The following is a 20717-nucleotide window of genomic DNA, read 5'->3' on the forward strand; positions in this document are numbered from 1 at the left end:
TGAACTACATGGAAATTATTTTGGTTGTAAACTATGGAGCACTCGATGGTTAGTAAGAGGCATTTCTAATTAGCTGTGTTGTTGTGGCCATCATGCATGCGCTCTAATAGAGATGCGTGTTATTTACCCTGCATGTGTGTGTGTAGGTATAGAGTGGGAGGCAGGTGGTCGGCGTGTTTGTGTGTGTGTGTGTGTGTGTAGCAGGAGCCCGTTTTGTTCCGCGGCTCTCCGTAAGTGTTTCATTAGCTGAGAGGGCGCTGAAAATGAAGCTCTTACATTGGGACAAAGCGGATGGGGGTTGTGTTTCTCAGAGGGCACCTGCCTCCTCCTTCATTATGGAGAGAGAAAATGGCCTTTAAATCCCCCTATAACCGAGCAGCTGTCCAGGGTGGAACAGCTGAGAGGCTAAAACTCTCTCTCTCTCTCTCCCTTTTTGTTGTTACTCTCAAATGTTCACATCCAAAAAGTACAAAGGGCAGAACATTTCTTTCAACCCTCCCACCTCCCCCTAGGCTGTAGGTATTGAGATATTATAATCTTGCCCAAGACAGACACAACAATACAACGGAGTAAACAAAAATATAATTTATTTTTTTTTGCATTCAATTCTTCAAAGCTAATATATACATATATATTAAAGAAGAGGCTCAGAAACATTATTTGCATCGTAACGTCATACAACAAAACTTAAATAAAACATAAAAAATATTGCAGTAAATAAACAATAGCTGTAAATAAAAGCGTGACACTATCATGGATCATAAATAAAACATAAGTTAGTAGTATATTTTTCCACAAGTACACAGAAAATCAGCTACTAAAATCTAGAGGAAACAATGTAGTCTACAAAATAAAGTTAAAAGGAAAACGTCAAAGGGAAATAATAATAACATTAAAATAACAATAATGACAACAACAATAATAATAATAAAATAATAATTGCACCGCTCAGACGTTTTAACACTGCAACCAAGTCCGTTCTGGTAGAGCCAGTATTGCTACATTGATCAGAGGGAGTATTAAAAAAAAAAGAAAGTCTTCAGTTTGTCCTCCATGTGTCCGTCATCCGCTCAGCAGATAAAACACAGGATTTCTGCATTTCTCAGTGCAAAGCATCTATAAACAAAAGAAATAACAGAGGTTATGAACGGGTTGAATATACTGAAAGCTTTAGTAAAAAGACAGGATAAAATATTACAACAAATTAAATAGAACTTTTCAGAGTGATGAAGGCTTTTGATGGCGGACCAAATAGTCCCGACTCACTGTTCTCCAATTCTAATGTCTATTTTATATACATCTAAACTACTGAAGAAAACAAAAACAGGGAGGTTTTCTGACTTCAACACTTACCATCTGATTCTTTTGCGTGGAGTGACTTCAGCAGGGATAGAGGAGCCGGCTTGGGATGTGCGCTCAGCCGACTTATTGTCAAAGCTCCTCTTTCTCCTTGGGAAGAAGTCTAGAGACGAGAGAGAGGGGGATGTTAGAAATAATAATAATAATAATAATAATAATAATAATAATAATAATAATAATAATATTTTTTTTTTTACAAATGTATAGACTTTGTATAAAGTATTAGGCTATTAATAATAATAACATAGGTTGCTTCTAACACTTTAGGACTGTGCAATAAAATTAAGTGTAATAGCATCTGGTATCTGACTTAATGTATATTACCTGTAATGTGCGTAGTGCTATTTCTTAAAGTCTCTGGCACAGAGGGCCTCTTTCTTCTCCGGCACACAGGAGTAACATGTTTTCGGGCGTTCAGGGCTCCGGAGCGGTTTTCCTGATTCACCTCTGTAGATGGACTTGGAGCTTCAGCGGAACCCTGTGCTTCATTTTTACATCCACTCTCTGTGCTGGACTCGGCATCTTTCGCGTTAACAGTACGCGCTTTCCCGTTACGCATCGATTCCGTATAGAAAGTTGGAACGGTGCTCACTGCTATTTCCTCCCACTCGTAATTTCCAGGCAAGGGCACGTTCTCCTCGAAGTTAAAGTTCCAGCGGCTCTGGTCCCGTTCCGAGATTTCCTGCAGTCTCCGCTTCATTTCGCAGTTCAGCTCTTCGTGATCCACGGGTCCGAAGAGATTACGGCAGACCTTAGTGCGGGCGAGAAGAGGAAACGTCCTCCGTGCGTCGTGTCGCTCCCACATGCTCTGTATGTCCACGTTAGCCATGACGCGCTGCAGTTTGGACGGATTTACTCGGAACGGTACCGGCGTTTGTGTTGAGGAACGTTTGTCCAGGTCAATTTATATTTCTACTGTTGGTCCTTGAAGGCCCGGTGTGTACAAAGCAGTAGCCAGGGATTGGCTCGCTCCACGCCCCGCCCTTTGAGACAAAAACCCCACCCTCCCTGTAGCGCATTGGCCAGAAGCGGATAGTGAGTGAGCACAATGCTTCTTTCATGTGTTTATTCGAGTTGATGTAAATACACACAAAAGCCATAAAGTCGCGAACATTGTTAAGGGATCGGGATGAAAAAAAGAGGGACACAAAAGCCACAACTGATCGTAAATGCATAAAAAATGTGTTCAATTCAATTCAGTTTTATTTGTATAGCGCCTTTAACTACAACTGCAGATTTATACAAATCTATAAATTCAGGATGTAAATCTTACATCTATAAAGATATCCCAAATGAGCAAGCCAGAGGCAACGTTGGCAAGGAAAAGGTCTCTATGACGGTATGAGGAAGAAACCTTGAGAGAAACCAGGCCTTGAAGGAACTTATCCTTATCGGATAAAGTGCTTATAAATAATTTCCCTTCTATAACTGTGTACTATATGGTCAGAAAGTGAAATTATGTAACCAGGAATTTCTTGACTTGAGTGCAATACTGATTGCAGTCCAAATCTATCTTCATGTAATGTCATGTATTATTAGGCCGTCAGTGTGGAGCCATCCACAGAAGCGGCGTGTCGCTAGGAAATTATGAAAACTCCAACCAGAGGTAGGACATCAGGATGGAACAGTCAAGTCCGAGGAGCAGAAGGAATTACTGGTATCTCAGGAGAAGCATGTGTAGCTTGACAGGGGGCGGGGTCATTAGGTATTAATTATTGATATATAATGGTTAAGTCCATAAAGTTATTTTATGTTTGAGACTATACGATATAATATACGATGTGTGTGTGTGTGTGTGTGTGTGTGTGATTATAAAGTGCTGTTAAGATTATAATCGATTTTTTTTAATTAGATAATAATAATAATAATAATAATAATAATAATAGTGCAGCTATATCGCAGCTATATAGAGTGTTTACAGGTAGATATGCAGCTATTATATATATATATATATATATATATATATATATATAGAGAGAGAGAGAGAGAGAGAGAGAGAGAGAGAGAGAGATATTTATATAGCATGTGGCCGTATATTAAAAATATTAAAACTGTTTTAAAAAAGAAGAAATAAAGGGAAAAATAATAATAAAAAAGCAAAAGGCTGTTGTCCTATTGCTTGTAACAACTTATTGCATATATATATATATATATATATATATATATATATAAAGATTATTTTCGCAACATCAATATTAGAAAATAATAATAATAATAATAATAATAATAATAATAATAATAATAATAATAATAATAATAATAATAATAATATAATTAGTAGTACCTTTTTTGGGTGGGGGATTATTCGTAATTGAAAAGGTTTATAAACGACAATTTCTAGTTTTATTAAGCAAAAAAAAAACCAATTTAACAATTTAAATAATAAATATGTGCTATATATGTTTACGCATGTCTTAGTTTATGTGTAAGTTTGTCCTCTGAGCTGTAAGCACCACAATGCGCGCGTCATCTCTTAACCTCTGGAGGACATTTTGAGCATCTACATCTGAAACCGCATCCTGCCGCACTGTAGTCCATCAAAATAGAGCCTGTTATTAGCCAAACTATTTTCACATACAGTCTGGCATTTTGGGTGCAGCATTAGCAGGCCACTTTTGGTGGAAAAAAAGCAGCCTACAAATTGTTACTTGACTAAAGAATATTATACGATTCCTATAAGTACAGTCAGTCAGGGCCTGCTAAAAGTTACGCTAAAATACCATTAAAAGTAAAAGTGTATCAGAAACACACAGGGTGGATATAAAGAACGAGATTTTTACCCACTGATTTTTGAATTTTAGAGCAATGAATTAATTTTGCAATAAAAAAGAACAATTACACATAATGATGTTTCTGATGTATATGATGCAGTTTATTTAGTGTAAAAAAAAAACTGTTTGTTCACCAAAGATTGTCCAGGAACCAATAGTTTAAGATAAGTTAAAAGACGTTCTGCAGATCATTCTTAATTCCTATTTCTAAAGCTCTTAATTAAAAATGTATTCTTTTATTCTATTTTATTCTGATATACATTTTATTTTAGGCTTAAACATTATTCATTCAACAGTGCGAATTGTGTTGTTTTTTCTACATCATTTTTATTACCTTCACACTGATGCTTTTTCACGCTAGAGTAAAAAATGAAAAAACCTGAGAGAATCTCGGGCTGGAGCTTGTAGAAAACTGTGAATTTACTAATCAGTGGCAAGAAAAGAAAATTACTAATCAAGACAGAAACTGAGACCAAAATTCCTAGGCTTAACAATTCCTATCTGTAGATAACGCAATCAAACTTGAATTCTTCTTATTGTTAGTGCTTTACTATTACAAATAATGATCTTAAGACCATCAAAAATGGGGCAGATTACAAGTAGGGGAGATTAACACGTCTGATCATCTATGATTTTAGCCTTCACACTCAGACACACCAATATCAATATAAAGACTGTGCTGAAACTGATATGTAGGCAATCCTTAATCTTCTGCAGGTGCTAAGGCTATCTATCTATCTATCTATCTATCTATCTATCTATCTATCTATCTATCTATCTATCTATCTATCTATCTACAATTGCGGGATAAGCCAGTTTTGTTTATCGCGCACTGCCCTCTTGTGGCCACTTACGCGAATTACATTGTTCTCATATTTGTTTGTTTGTTTGCTTATCCATTTATTTATTTATTTATTCATTCATTTATTTATTTACTTATTTATTTATTTATTTATTCGTTCGTTTATTTATTTATTTGTTCGTTTATTTATTTATTTATTTTGTTAATTTATTATTATTATTATTTATTTAACTCTTCACTTACAGAAACATGCATTTTGAGCTTGAGTTCAGGTGACAGGAAGGAGTTTCACATGCTCATCTTAAATAAACATCTTGATAAAAATATTTGTGGTGATTGTGTGTGTATTCCTGCCTAGTGTCTATTGTTCCCTGGGTAGATTCTGAATACACAACAATTCTAATCAGGTTAATAGGCACACTGATACACACTGTACATTATTAGTTCTGGCAGATGTGGGTGTGCCGAGCACTGCCTACAGGTAAGCGCTTGTGGCTTTGCAGCAACAAGTGTAGGGTTGGTCATCTTTGGTAAGAGCACACCTGTGCTTCATTTCCTGGTTTGAATGAAACGTGTCCAGAGCTCAGTGTTCAGGTGAGAGCTGAAACACCGCAGGGGCAGAAGCGAAGACAAAGAGGCAAGCAAGATGCCTGAGCTTCAGGACACTCCTATGGTAAGCTTGTCTTCTGTCTATTTAGAAAATCTGTGTTTTTCATTTACTGTAAAACTTTATTTTCACTTCAGGTTTTAGATTTATATTAGAAACTGAGCTATAATTGTCCTTTGACATAATTTTAGTTGGTATATGGGTGATTTTGCCACATTTCACATCTTAAGTGTAAAAGTCATTAGTGTACAAACATTGTGCACAATAAGGTTTGTTTTAACAATGGCTCCCAGGAAAAAGCATTAAAGCAGAGGTTTATTATGTGTAATGTAATTGTGATCTGTGATTTCAGATGCAAATGATTACTCTTGCTTGGTTTATCGTGTATGAAGTTTCTCACACACACATCCTGCCATAGTCCCTAGTCAAATTATGACCTCCACCTGTTGCCGTGGAAACACACGTGATTTGTACACCTGTAGTGGTTTTCGTAACACAGGGTTTTTCTGAGAGCTACTTTTTACATTTGAGCTTGTAAATGAACTATAGGTCTATGTGTAAATGTGCATTGATTAGCTGTGTTATGATTTATGCAGGTATCACATTGTGTGAGAACAGACAACCAGGCAGGCTTTTAAATATTTTTAAAGATCTTTTACCTGCATGATCACAAAGTAGGGAGGGATGTGTGTAAGAGCTTTAAACAGCAGGATATATTATTTTTTAAGTACTTTGCTATCTCAAAGTAGGCTGTAGTATGGACATAATGTGCTACCTTTCCTCCATAAAGTGTAAAATTTCTGTCTAACTAAATATTTTCTTTCTACTGGTTTAGTAATAAACAGTTTCTCTTTCTCTGATGCTCTTTTATTCTGCAGTGGAATAATGCAACCCCACAAAGGCATTTCATTGTTTTTTTTATTATTATTTGTATTTGCATATTTAAATCATTATTTGAATACAGTGATTTTTTTATCTGCCAATTTTATTAGTTCTTTGTTTAGATTTATCAAAAGGGAGCAAAACTCCAGACATTGCTGTTCCCTGTTAGAGCCTCCATTTTCTTCTTTGTAAGTTTCCTCTATTGACATGCTTTCCTTCAGCATGGAATATCCACTGAGGTCCCTGAAGTCACCTGTGGTTCTACCAGTAGAAAAGCAGCACGTTTGCATGTGCAAAGAATGGAAATGGAAATGGAAATAGGGCCTGATTTGCATAAAGAGGCTTCTGAACAATGCTTATGTACTAACCATTCACTTTATTAGGAAACACCTGGACGTCTGCTTGTTCATGCCATTATTCAATCATTAAGTCACGAGGCAGCAATGTATAAAATTTTACAGAAACAGATCACAAGCATCAGGAAAATGCTTTATGGCATGGATGTTCATGCTAGGTGGGTTGGTTTGAGTATTTCAGAAACTATTGATTTCCTGGGATTTTCCACTCACAACAGTCTCTAGAATTTACATTTACAAAATGGTGTAGAGAAATACCCACAAAAAAACAGTGGCCATTCTGTAAAGGTAATGATGAGAGCAGAACCAGAGCAAGAGCAAAATCAGGCCATTCTCCTCTCCTCTCCAAATTACTCATTCTGATAATTGAAGTTAACATTAGCTTGTGACCTGTGTCTGCCTGATTTGATATATTGTGTTGTTGCAGCATTATTGGCCGATTAGACAATTGCATAAATATGTAAGTGTACATTTAGTGATTTCCTAATAAAATGGAAAGTGAGTATATGTCAGCATGTACATATCATTTTTATACATTGAGTATCTATACTGTGTGTGTGCACAGGTGTTGATACCTCCAGGGAGGAAGTGTGCAAACTGTGGAGAACCAGTACTTGAACCAGATGAAGAAGGGTGAGAGTGGAATCAAGTGCCTGTCTTCCTTCATCAACTCATTTTATATTATATTATGTGTATATAATTCACATTTCTTCCTCTGGGTTATTTCCATTTAAATGTATGTGTGTCTGTGGGTGTGTCATATACACAGAAATGTGTTAGGATGTCAGTGTTACTCTGAAGACACAGAAAATGATGAAGCCTCGAGCCATAAAGCTAAAGACAAGCGGAACAAATCCCACTGGACAGCCGGTCACTTGGGGGACATCGACTTTACTGGGACCAACAAGTCCAGGGGCAAGGTATGCTAGAAATGATACCTATATTAAAACAGGCATTTTGAGATTTTCAGGATTTCATTTTTCACACCAAGAATGTGTTAGGATACTGTTGGCATAACCCAGAAATCCTCAATGACATATGCAATGAATGTTACTGGTGTAAATAATGAAGCAGTGACTAGGTGGCACATCCACCAAGTACATCCAAATGTACTTGCTTACCTTGGGATACACTTAGAAAATTAGACTAAACATTTTTTTTATGTTTTTTAACCTAAAAGAAGCTCTCTTCCATATCCATTTATTAATTTATTTATTTATTAAAAGCTCTCTTTCATATCCATTTATTCACTAATCTAATTTTCCAGAATAAATAGTTGAATACTTGCACTGCAACTGCTGTTATGCACTTTAAATATCTTATATAATGTCTAATATTATTAACATTTTTTTTTTGTTATCCATTTACAAGCATGAACAATTATACAATAACAGGTTTTGTATTATTGACTGCAAGAACAAAGCAGTGTGAATCAGCGTATTATAGCCTATGAACTGTCTTGCTTGTTTATTAGACCTGTGCATTACTCACACACTCTATTTGTCAGTCCAGTTTGCCAGGGTTAGCAGTGACACAGAGCCAGAGTTGATCTACCAGCTGATGACTGAGCAGTGGGGTCTTGCTTCTCCACATCTGGTGGTGGGTCTGGTGGGTGGTGATGAACAGGCCCAGATGAAACCCTGGCTCAGAGACACAGTGAGGAAAGGCTTAGTGAAAGCTGCACAGAGTACAGGTCAGGAAACCTATTCTACACAAGGACATAATAATTAGGCATGTCAAACACGGTTGGCCTTCATGGCAGACTCTGATTGTCTCCCTCACCAGGAGCATGGATTCTGACCAGCGGCCTGCGGTTTGGCATCACAAAGCATCTGGGCCAGGCAGTAAGAGACCACTCACTGGCCAGTACTTCTTCAAAGGTGCGTGTGGTGGCCATTGGAGTTGCTCCCTGGACCAAGATCCACAACCGAGAAATGCTGCTCTCCGCCAAGGTTGTGACATCCTGCAGTATAGGGGATTATATCCTCATTCATTGTACTTACTTATATTTTACAATCTTAAGAAAATGTGTTATTATGAACATTTCCTATTTTTTGACAATTATGTATGAAATAAACACAAGGGGGCGTGCAGTTACAAGAAAACACTCAACCCACAATGTGCAGCAAAATTACTATTACTAACCAGAAGTGTTTGTCAAGGAAAATTTGGCAATGATTACAATTTTTTAATTTATTAAAGACTTAGATGTACTTTATTGAATGCATTTTGATTTATTAAAGCCACGTTCCTATTATCACTAATAGTAAATCTAAACATTCATTCTCTCACCAGCCTCTCTTTTTTCTGTCCCTTAAAGTTCATCAGTTAAAAGCTTGTTCCTCCGTCATGACTCTCTTGTGGTGGAAAACATACTGACCATTACAAAGTACTGACTGCTAACACTGCTGACTCCTTCAATAAAAATTAAAAAAATATTTCTTTACAGCAAATATAAAAAAGCAATTTTTTTTTTAAAATTATGATTTATTTCTCATTAGACTATTTGGAGCACTATGAATGTCAAGAGAATTTTTACTACACATTAATATAATTCAAATACAAAACAAATTGGGATAAATAGAAATCTGTGTATAATTGATTTTTTTTCCCCCTTCCATCAAGCACCCCTTTAATAGTAAGCTTAATTATGTTATTTAAATCTACAGCCTGATCAGCCAGCGCCCTACCCCTCAGAGGATCTTCCCCATGGTGCTGTGTACTCTCTGGACAGCAACCACTCTCATTTCATCCTAGTGGAAGAGGATCCGAAGAAGCCTGGTGCTACCAGTAACATGCGTGTCAAACTGCTAAAACACATCTCAGAACAGCGTACTGGACATGGAGGTGCTTGCTTATTTCTCTCTAAGTTTCCTGAGGTCCCTATTTGTCACTCTCGATATAGCATTTTATATAGCTCAGTAGTCTCAATGCTTATTTCTCTTAATCTTTCTCTTCTCAGGGCCTGGCAGCTTTGAAATTCCTGTTTTATGTCTGCTTGTGCACGGAGAACCAAAGTTATTGCAGGTCTCTAATCATTTTTTAACGAAACAAACGACTGTTAAAAGGATTGTTCACTTATGTAGGCATGTACATGATTATTAGTGCACCGTTCATAAGAAGCTACTAAAATAAAGGAAAATGTTTATACCAATTTCATATAGAGGATGTACAAGACAATCCTGAATTCAACTCCTTGGCTGATCCTGGCTGGCTCAGGTGGTGTAGCAGACATTTTAGTTACACTGATAAACCAGGCTTGTTGGGATACTGCAATCGTCCAAGAACTTCTGATTGATACATTTCCCAATGGCCAAAGTGCTGCAATGGCTTCCTGGATTAAACTGGTAAGAACTACATTCATGTATTTGCCTATTTACAAAATTAGTGTCACATTTCATCAATCAACTTTCCAACATTGTGGGTTTTCTTCTAATAGATTCAGAAAATTTTGGATAATATCCACCTGCTGACAGTACATGACCCCGAGCAGGAGACCTCCGATCTAGACACTGTTATCCTCAAAGCACTAGTTAAAGGTTATCTACCATCTACATCAAAACTACTAGCCTCCTAAATGTCACTGTTTTTTCTTTCCCTAGTGATATTTAATGCAATTAAAATTGTTTTTGCAATAATGCAATAAAAATAATAATAATGCAGTTTTCATGATCACTTATTTAACTCAGCTTTTGTTTTCTGTTCATTCAGCTAATAAAAGTCAGAGTCAGCAGGCACAGGACTTCCTAGATGAGCTGAAACTGGCTGTGGCCTGGAACAGAGTAGACATCGCAAAGAGCGAGATTTTCAATGGAGATGTAGAATGGACTGTGAGACACTTATGATATCAGTTTCATTAAAAAATATCTGTATGTAGTTACAAAGAAATTTGTAGTGTATCAATGTCTCTAATCATCTGTTTATTATCAACTGATCTATTTGCTTATTTTGGGGGATGAACTAGTTATTTATTATATTCGCTATTGTTTTCTCATCTAGGCAGATGATCTTGACGAGGTCATGATGGACGCTTTGGTCAATGATAAGCCAGATTTTGTTCGCCTGTTTGTGGACAATGGGGTGAACCTTGCTGAATTTATGACTTACAGCCGTCTCCAGGATCTCTACTGCACTGTGCGTGAGAAGAGCCTCCTGTATGAGCTTCTCCTGAAGAAACACAATGAGAAACAGGTGCTGCTCTCTGCCCGATCAGCTGGACATGCTCACACAGAGGTAGGGGATAGACGGCCTCGCTTCACTCTGCTTGAAGTCTCCAAGGTGCTGAAGGATTTTCTGCATGACTCCTGTAGGGGTTTTTACCAGAAACTTCCAGTGGTAAGCAAGCACATCTGTATCTCTGGCTGCATAGATATAGTTTATGAATATAAAGCACACTTTTGAAACAGGAAGTAGTTTGTTGTTATTATGTAGGTGTATTAAATTTACTTTCCACATTATGTCTTCATATGATAGTATGATAAAGGTACAAAGTCTACTGTATTTTGTAAAATACTTTTTTTTTTTTTTTTTTTTTTGATTTTCCATTAAACTTTCCCCAAGATGGTTTTCCTGAGAAGGACACATTACAGAATATGTATTTCAGTTTCTTAAGTGCTAGATTAAACTTCCCTAAGAGTGTATGCACTTCTAGAAAAATTGGATACTATAATAAAGAATACTTATAAGATAATGGTTGTTAGTTCCTTAAAGTTATATTTGTAACTTTCTGTGGAGGGGAAACCTTTTGTGGTCATGTTTATTTTTTAAGAGTTCCTTTGGAAGATGAAATCAAAGAGTCCTTTATAGAGAGTAAGTTTTATTTTTTCTAGTTTCCTATATCTATCCTCTCAGTGCTTTAATTGTTTTGTTTCACCACCAGGAGAGGGTAGGCAAGGGTCGGCTTTTTCACAATCAGAAAGATCTCATCGACCTGGACCAGCATTGTGAGCATCCTTTGAGGGATCTCTTCCTTTGGGCTGTCCTGCAGAACAGACAAACAATGGCCAACTACTTCTGGGCCTTGGTGAGGCACACAGCCCTTTTGAGTGATTGGCTGATTTTCATGAACCAACTCTATTTACATCTCTATCACGTCATCCTTAGAAAGCCCATTTTATAAGGAAGTGGTTTATCTGAGGCAAATTGGTTTGTAGGTCATTGCTAACAACTTCATGACTGCACTTACAGCAATCTGTTGCAGTGCATCCTTTCCACTACGCTGGAACTATATTAATATCAGTCTCTGTGGAGTTTATAATTATGCTGTGCTTTCCTTAGAAATTGCCCACTCTATTTAGGTTATTCATATAGCAATGTGCTTATTAATATTGCTGTGATATGCAACAGTTATCAGTTCACAGGGTGTTCACAGGGTGTAGGATTGGGAATATCTACAGACCTCTCAATGTGGTTTAATTTCGATTTAATTGCAATAAAATTTTCAGTTATTCATGCTTCTTGAAAAACATTATTAATCAACGTAATTATACGCTATGTTGGCTTTCATCAGGAATGTTGAATGTTTTCAATATGTTTAAGCCTAAAGATTTTAAATATGACATATAGTATCAATGCAGAAACTTTTAGGAAAGAATCATGATGCACACATATTATCATTCCCATACATTGTTTATAAATCCTGGTTTGAAATTTGGGTCTATGTTTGTCACAGGGCCCTGAAGCAGTGGCTGCAGCTCTCGCTGGCTGCAAAATCCTTAAGGAGATGGCTCATTTGGAGTCAGAGGCCGAGAATGCACGGAGCATGAAGGAAGCCAAATATGAGCAGTTTGCTTTAGGTGAGATTTCGTGCTGCAAATATTAGCACAAATGTTGCTCAAAATAAGTAAACATCAACAGATAACTGATCGTCCAGGACCCATACATGACCAATTTGTCATTCTTTCCATCTGCCTAATTTGTTAAACAGAGTAATTGCAAATGTAATTTTATGGATAGGTTAAATGTATTATTTTATTGTTTATGCTGTAGATTTGTTTAGTGAGTGCTACTCTAACAGTGAGGACCGAGCATATGCTCTGCTTGTGAGAAAGACCAGCTGCTGGAACCAAACCACAGTGCTGAACCTGGCCACAGAGGCAGATGCAAAGTCTTTTTTTGCCCATGATGGAGTTCAGGTAAGTTCAGCTCCTATTGCATTTGTTTCTGATGCACAATTTACAGACTTTCTGTGCACTAGCTCACCTTGCCCTGCATAATTATATGGAATAAAAGAAATCACCATAGCTCAGGATTGAACCAAGGACCCTGAAGCTGTGAGGTGGAAATACTGCCCTATCTAACTACATGACCATGCCATAAATGGTTCATGGTAATACTATGTTTATTTCTCACACTCACTCTAAATACTTAGACCATAAACCAGAAGATTACATATTTAAATTACATATTTAGTACAAGCAACGAAATCATATTTAGTTGAGAAACTAAATAGTTTATGTAAACTATATTTAATGTTGTTGATCTTTCGGCTGCACCCTGTGCAAGGGGTCACCACAGCAGACCAACTGGTCCACACAACAACTTGGCACAGGTTTTACACTGGATGCCCTTCCTGACACAACCCTCCCATTGCTTGGGCCCAGCACTGCAACCAGTGGCTGAGGTTTGGGCATTGGCTGGGAATTGGCCCCAGGCCCTCTGCATGGTAGGCAAAAAACCTACCAATGAGCCACCAATGCCCTTGTAAACTAAACATTTAAAAATCAATGTTTGACTATGAAAAGAAAATAGAATATTACAGAATATTGCTGATCAGATCAAGTTATTGGGTGAGTGAAATAATTCTCTAGACCGCATTTCTCAACACTTCCAGCCATTTACACCACCCAAACAGGCATTCTAACACACACAAAATGTTATAATCTCATCAATTACTCATCACTTGTACAAACATACTGTGACATAATTAGATATCAATCAAGGGATTGGAGTTCCTGGACCAGCATACTATCAGCAGCTTACTTCCAAAGCTGTTCATGAAAAATGAACAGGAATTTCAACTTAGAGATTTGTGAAGTATCCAAAAATGTTTCTGGGTTTGTACTGATTGCAGTCATTGTTGTCTTGATTAGGCATTGCTGACTAAAATCTGGTGGGGAGCCATGACAACAGATACAGCCATTTCTAAACTGGTCGTGTCTTTCTTCTTTCCACCTCTAATATGGACTAATCTGATTAAATTCAGGTAGGACCCTATAAGAAAATACTATTCCATATCATTCAGGTTAGTGCAGAGATTATTACTGACAATGGTTCCATTATCTCAGCATTTAACAGCAGTGAGTTTGTGTATGTTTTTCAGTGATGTAGCATTAGAGAATCGAGTTGGAGGAGAGCAGTTTGCAGAGCTGGACAGTCAGGAAACAGAGAAAGCCCTGCTACTGACTGATGAGGACCCAGCGTTAGTCCTTTTTATTAATGGAACTTCATAGGATTATTAAAAAGATTTTCAAATTATTGTATAATACCTCTATAGAGAACTGGTTTATTTTCTTTCTTATGTGTGTGTTTTTAAGTGATGTGGAGGCAGCCGGTGATTCTGCTGATCAGAGTTGTGGTGCAGCTTGGAGCCAGTTCCTTCTACGTCGTTGGAAGCGCTTCTGGAGCGCCCCTGTCACTGTGTTCCTGGGCAATGTCATTATGTACTTCGCTTTCCTAGTGCTCTTCACCTATGTGCTGCTTCTGGACTTCCGGCCTCCGCCTCCAAACGGCCCTTCTCCAGCTGAGATCATTCTTTATTTCTGGGTCTTTACACTAGTACTGGAGGAGCTCAGACAGGTGAAATGGAATTCAGTCACATTTTAGAGCTTTTATATTCACAATTATAAACTGCACACACCAGACCCAGGGTAAGAGTAGATATGAGCTTTTTAAATTGGTTTGTGACTTTAAAAAATGTAGTCACAGTCATATAAAAAACTTGCAGCTTTGATAATCATTACATTTATCAGTTAAATGAACAGGTCAAAAGTAACTTTGTGTGACTACTCCAGATGGAAATCAGCAATGGGTTTAATGGGAGGGTGGGAACATGTCCACCAGAAATGGAGGTACATTTGTATCACCACTCATCCGTTCCCTAGTCCCCATTTCACACTGGGTGGGGAAGATGTGGGGTGCCTTTATGCTTTTGGCCCAAATATTCACATATTCAAGAAGTGCCAATTAATATGTGTGCACAGCCCTGTAAATACAGCTCCTAAAACCTTTCCAGTACCACTTCTTGAATCAGGCTTTAGTAAACCAAGGTCTGTGCACATTCAAAATCATGCAGATCTGTTAAAACCCTGAATTACTGTCTGGCCCTACTAGACAGGGTGCAGTCCTTGATTCCTTGGCTTGTTGTATGCGTATTTAATATAGTTATGCCAATGGAGTGCAGATGAGTGTAGATGTAATGAAAACTGAGCTGTTTGATATAGAACCTTCAAGACTTTAAGACAACTATTTCAATAAGTGTGTACAGATAAGTATGGAATTTGATCTAAAATGCACGCCACAGTAACAGCTGCATTTAAAACAATCTCAATTAATAATTTGTCACATAAACATTACAGCACAGCGAAATACTTTTCTTCACATATCCTATTCTTGGAGGTTGGGGTCAGCCATGATACAGCAGAGAAGATTAAGGGCCTTTCTCAAGCTACTTGGCAGTGCTAGGGCTCAAACCCCCAATCTTCCGGTCAACAACACAGAGCCTTAACCACATGAGCCACCACCGCCCTATATATGGCTAGATGCCCTCTATATGCCCTCTATAACTCTATATGTGACCAGCCAAGTTTCCAGTGCTTCATGGCCTGCTTTTGCATACTGGAACATGATTGGCTAAATGCTATGATACAGTTTCATTTTCATTTACCAAATGAGTCTACCAAAGGTTTAGAGAGTGACCTACAAATGTGTGTTGTAGACTAATTTTCTGACATATTTGTTGACACATTTTAATGCTAGAACACAGGTCATGGCCTAGGACCCATCATTCAAAAGGAGGCCATCAGTCTAATAAACCTAATAGAGACACACTTGAATGAGAGTTGGTACAGCTATAGAAACAGTAAATGTGTGTATGTGTACAAATATTAAGTGCTTGTTTAAGTGTTTAGTCTTTAAAACAGCCAGTGACTCATTCTACCATGTTGGTGCTAATATAGAGTAGAGTCTTGATGCAACTATTCCTCATATTTAAGGGATAGCACTTGGAGCTAAGCTATGCTTGTGGCTTAAAGGAAATGTGGTACAGGTAGTACATTGTGATTGGTCTGTTTTTGACTTTGCAGGCAAGCATCAGTGTTTTAAATCTGATATTATCAGCTACAGGAAGTCAATGGAGGAAACATAGCAATGGGTTAATGCTTTCAGACAATCCTCAAGCTCTGCCATAAATAGACTGAACAAGTAACAAACTAGTCATGACATGAGCAGAGAATGATATCTGGTTCTCCAGAGCTACACCAAGGTTTCAATAATTGTCATTTGGTGTGAGCATATAGTTCTCCAGAGATAAGATTGGGTAAGCTTGGATAAGAACATGACATTGGGATGCATGTCCAGGGATATATAACATGATGTATACCAGCTCAGTTGTGTCGAGTTAGGTTAGTTTCAGGTGTTGAGCTAGCATCCTTGTTGGTCTGCCAGAATTGCACACCAGATATGTGAACAGAAACATTAGGGCCTTAGACAGAAAAGGCAATAACATTACCTTTTTAGTATACAGGGAACATGGACCCAGCGCTGAGCCATGTGGAACTCCATATTAGAAGATAGAACAGTCCCTCTAGCAATCTATTGCTGGGCCACTAACTCCAAGTCCTATAAAGATGGACAGTCTGGTGGTTGACTGCTGAGATGTGGATGATAATTTGGGTGATCTTGTCACATGAAGCTTCTAAGTAAGAGCTACAAAGGCAGTTCCTGTGAAGTGTGTCATTTTTGTTGCCAGACTAGTTATGGTCAGGAAGTCAACTGATTGTAAACAACACATTCAAGCATTCAAAAATGAAACAGAGAAGTGATACTGCTATCTAGGCTGGACTTAAAATGAGTATAGCCCTGTCTATAAGTGACCAGAGGTAAGGGAGACATTTACAATGGAAGTGATGAAGGTAGCATTGTTGATAGAACAAGATTGAATGAACAGGTGGTGGGATTGCTGCACAGGATTTATTGCTTGGATTTCTATTGCAGAAAGATCAGAATAATTGAGTGCAGGATTATAGGTAAGAGGTGATGATTAGCAGAGATTGTTAATCTCTTCAAAGAAGGTGTCAGCACTTAGGGAAGAAGGTGGGTTGAGAAATGCAGATAAAATGTTACTGAAACTTGAGTGGGTCACACGCATTTAAATGAAACATGATATGAAAGTTTCCTTCCACAAGGGAAACATTTATGACGTGTTAAACACCATGAACAGTCATTGCACTGAAATGAACTAAAATTGTTTTTATTTAATCCTTAAAACACAAATTTTATTTCAGAAGAATTAAATGGATGAGTTGGTAAAATGGATGAGTTTGTAAAAATTATATTCCATCTGCTATGTGTCCTAGAGTTTCTTCTCGGATGAAGACATCAGTATATTGAAGAAGTTTAAGCTCTATGTGGAGGATAACTGGAACAAGTGTGACATGGTAGCCATCTCTCTGTTCGTGATTGGGGTGTCATGCAGGTACTGTGCTTTATTGAACCACAGATAACAGCAGGCTTTACTAACTGTAACCTGTCTTTCACAACTTTTTCTTTTAGTTTCAATTATGCTTAATTATTTAATTTAATGAATCTTGGCAAATTGATACTATTGTAATCATGTTTATTTTACTTTTATTTATTTATTTATTTATTTATTTTTGACAATTAAACAAACCATTTTTTGCATCCTGTGTGTTTAGGATGGTGGAGGGAACATATGAAGCTGGACGCACTGTCCTGGCTTTGGACTTCATGGTTTATACTTTAAGACTCATCCACATATTTGCTATCCACAAGCAGCTTGGGCCCAAGATCATCATTGTGGAAAGAATGGTGACTACATGATAATAAATTATTTGAAACCCTCAGAAATGATATTAGTGTGATGTGTAGTGTATAAGTCTAAAGAGTGTTTTTGTTATTATGTTTATAAAATCTGGAAGACACTACTACTTAATATTTGGTGGGTTTTACCTATTACAAGTTTTTAGAAACAGCTTGATTTAAAAAAACAAAAAAAAAAACATTATTTAATTATTCTTGATTCTGTGTCTTCTGTCTAATCCCTGTCTAATATTTTTTGCAAACACTAACTGCAAATATAAATTTATGAAAAGTCCTATATTCTTCTTCTTTTCCTTCCTTCCTTCCTTCCTTCCTTCCTTCCGCTTCTTGACAGTAGCAGTAGTAGCACTCTTTGATATGGATTGGTTACTGATTCAGGACATATTTGTATTATTCTCAGATGAAGGATGTATTCTTCTTCCTGTTCTTCCTGAGTGTGTGGCTGATTGCATATGGTGTAGCGACTCAGGCTCTGCTCCACCCAAATGACCCCCGACTGGACTGGGTGTTCCGCAGAGTGCTCTACCGACCATACCTGCACATATTTGGCCAGATTCCCCTAGAGGAGATTGATGGTTAGCTATCTTATTGCTGCAACATAATTTGATAACGATTACTTACACATAGAATACGTATTATTTAATGCATTTCTAATCTCATTTACTTATCTTTTTAACACACAGGAAGCATTATAAAACTCCAGAATTTTTTTCAAATTAACATTTAATGTCTATTTTAGTTGCCTTTTTACAGTATTACTTGTTTAAGGGACTGCCACAAGGTGGAGACACAGTGCAGTATAATCAAGTATTAATTGCTGTACTTCCATCCACAGCTGCTAAAATGCCCCAAGATAACTGTACCATGGATCTGCAAATGATCATAGCTGGCACTCTACCCCCCTGCCCAAACATCTACGCTAACTGGCTGGTCATCCTGCTGCTGGTTATCTATTTACTGGTCACTAACGTACTTCTGCTCAATCTTCTTATTGCAATGTTCAGGTTAGAGTGGGTTCTAAAGAAAGTTAAATACAGGACAAATGGAAATAAGGTTCTGTCAGAGTGCATCAGCTCTCACATTTCTGTTTTTGTTCCTCTCAGCTATACGTTCCAGCTGGTGCAGGGGAATACCGACATCTTTTGGAAATTTCAGCGGTATAATCTGATTGTGGAGTATCACAGCCGACCTGCTCTTGCTCCTCCTTTCATAATTATCAGCCACATCTCTGAACTAGTTCTGACCATCTTCGGAAAGGCTGAGGAAAACATTGAGATTTTGGGTTGGTCATATTTAGCACTGAATCTTTTGAAACTTCACCAAACATAAACCGAAGTGGTAGCTTAGTGGGTAAGGCATAGGACTATGAGTTTGTGATTTGAAGGTTGTGAGTTCAGGACCACTGCTGGGGCCCCTGAGTAAGGCCCTTAATCCTCATTTGTATAAAATGAGATAAAAAATGTAAGTTGCTCCTGATAAGGGTGTCTGCCAAATGACAGAAATGTAACCTGATTAGAGGACAGTTTCACATTTAGGCTTGCAGTTAGGAGACCTACATAATCCTTAAAAAAGATAGAACAACAATTACATTCCCTGGTAACAACAATGGTATCTAATTATCTACTTTCATATTAAAAGTTATATTCATGCAAAAAAATATTGTTTGCCATATCGTTTGTCGCTCTATAAAAAATATTAGTTAGTAATGCTCTACCATTATTTTACTATAAAAATGAAGCTAGAATTGACGTGATATTGTGTTTAATGGCCAGAGAGGGACCTACCACCAGGCCTGGATCAGAAGCTGATGATATGGGAGTCTGTGCAAAAAGAGAACTTCCTGGCTAAACTTGAGAAACGTCACTTGGAAAGCAGTGAGGAGAGACTAAAGAGCACATCCTCTAAGTGAGTTAGTCTTCAGCTCTTTTTCTTTTGGACTGTATAGAGCTGTGTGCAAGTAGGCTACCATTTTATTAACGTCACCACTTATTACCTTTTAGGGTGCAAAGCTTGCTGATGAGTGCAGCACGGTTTAAAGAGCAAGAAAAACGTTTGGCATTTATGGAGGCAGAGGTACAATCAATTACTTCAAATGTCCCATGAAAAAGGATACTACTATCCTCCATATGATGCTGACCAGTAGTTTCATTTTTGACCTTCAGGTGAAATACTGTGGAGAAGTGCTATCCTGGATGGCAGAATGCTTCAAAAGGAGTACGCTAAAGTGTGACAAAGACGCTCCCAAAAGCCCACGTAGGTCTTCCTCTTGCTAAAACAATAATGCAGAGTCCAAATTCAGTCCTTTACTTTCGTTACAACATGTGTGTATTTCACAGGCACCAAGGCCAGCAGTGGAGGGGCAGCGAAAGAATGAGAAGCTTGATCAGGAGCAACTGAAGTTTTGTAATAGAGAAGAAATGCCACCCTTTCAAAAAGTCAAAATGAAAGCTTGCACTTATGATTATTTATTTTTTTCTATTTATTTTTACAGTTATATTTTTAAAGATTTTTATGAATCTATATCATACATTTAAAAACCTAATGCTCATAATTGATGTAGAATCATTTTTCGTTTGAACTTTTATTATTTTTAAGATTATAATAATACATTTTTAATTAGTAAAGAATTTGTTTTATTTGTTGAAAAGTCTTATTCCCTACATGCCTTTGCATACTGATGACATCTTTTTTATGAAGTACAGCAACTTTGTGGCTGAAATGGTTCCAGCCCCTAACTTACATTTCCTCTACCCAGCTTCCCTGTTTTAAGCAATGATGTAAATGTTGTGTTTGAATCGCAGGAATTATGTTTATTAAATTATTTGTATTTTGTGTGCAACCTTCAACTCTGAAAGTCTAGAAGTCTTTCTACTGTTCATGGG

General features: G+C 37.4%; 2 protein-coding genes across 3 annotated transcripts; one reads left to right on the top strand and one right to left on the bottom strand.

Moving 5' to 3' along the window:
* Positions 1-628: 628 nt before the first annotated feature.
* On the bottom strand, positions 629-2298 carry cdkn1ca (cyclin dependent kinase inhibitor 1Ca). Its single transcript, XM_058381991.1, has 3 exons — positions 1684-2298; positions 1354-1462; positions 629-1116 (listed from the first exon to the last, which is right to left on the bottom strand). Coding segments are annotated over exons 1-3 (615 nt in total). The 5' UTR covers positions 2189-2298; the 3' UTR covers positions 629-1115.
* A 3149-nt stretch (positions 2299-5447) lies between these two features.
* trpm5 (transient receptor potential cation channel, subfamily M, member 5) lies at positions 5448-20666 on the top strand. 2 transcript variants are annotated; one of them, XM_058381983.1, is made up of 26 exons: positions 5448-5605; positions 7343-7410; positions 7547-7697; positions 8290-8470; positions 8563-8729; positions 9447-9624; positions 9740-9804; positions 9942-10124; positions 10217-10316; positions 10489-10607; positions 10777-11112; positions 11657-11800; positions 12449-12572; positions 12766-12911; positions 13869-13981; positions 14099-14197; positions 14313-14574; positions 17352-17470; positions 17691-17823; positions 18236-18410; positions 18671-18839; positions 18939-19117; positions 19608-19740; positions 19836-19908; positions 19998-20088; positions 20172-20666. In XM_058381983.1, exons 1-26 carry the CDS (start codon positions 5579-5581, stop codon positions 20207-20209), a joined length of 3573 nt encoding a protein of 1190 aa, XP_058237966.1. In that variant the 5' UTR covers positions 5448-5578; the 3' UTR covers positions 20210-20666. The 2 variants fall into 2 exon arrangements, with proteins under 2 accessions (XP_058237966.1, XP_058237967.1); XM_058381984.1 differs by lacking the exons at positions 5448-5605; positions 7343-7410 and having other exon boundaries at positions 7559-7697; positions 8285-8470.
* The last annotated feature ends 51 nt before the right edge of the window (positions 20667-20717 follow it).

This window comes from Hemibagrus wyckioides, linkage group LG27 (assembly GCF_019097595.1).
Source record: "Hemibagrus wyckioides isolate EC202008001 linkage group LG27, SWU_Hwy_1.0, whole genome shotgun sequence".
Taxonomy (NCBI): domain Eukaryota; kingdom Metazoa; phylum Chordata; class Actinopteri; order Siluriformes; family Bagridae; genus Hemibagrus; species Hemibagrus wyckioides.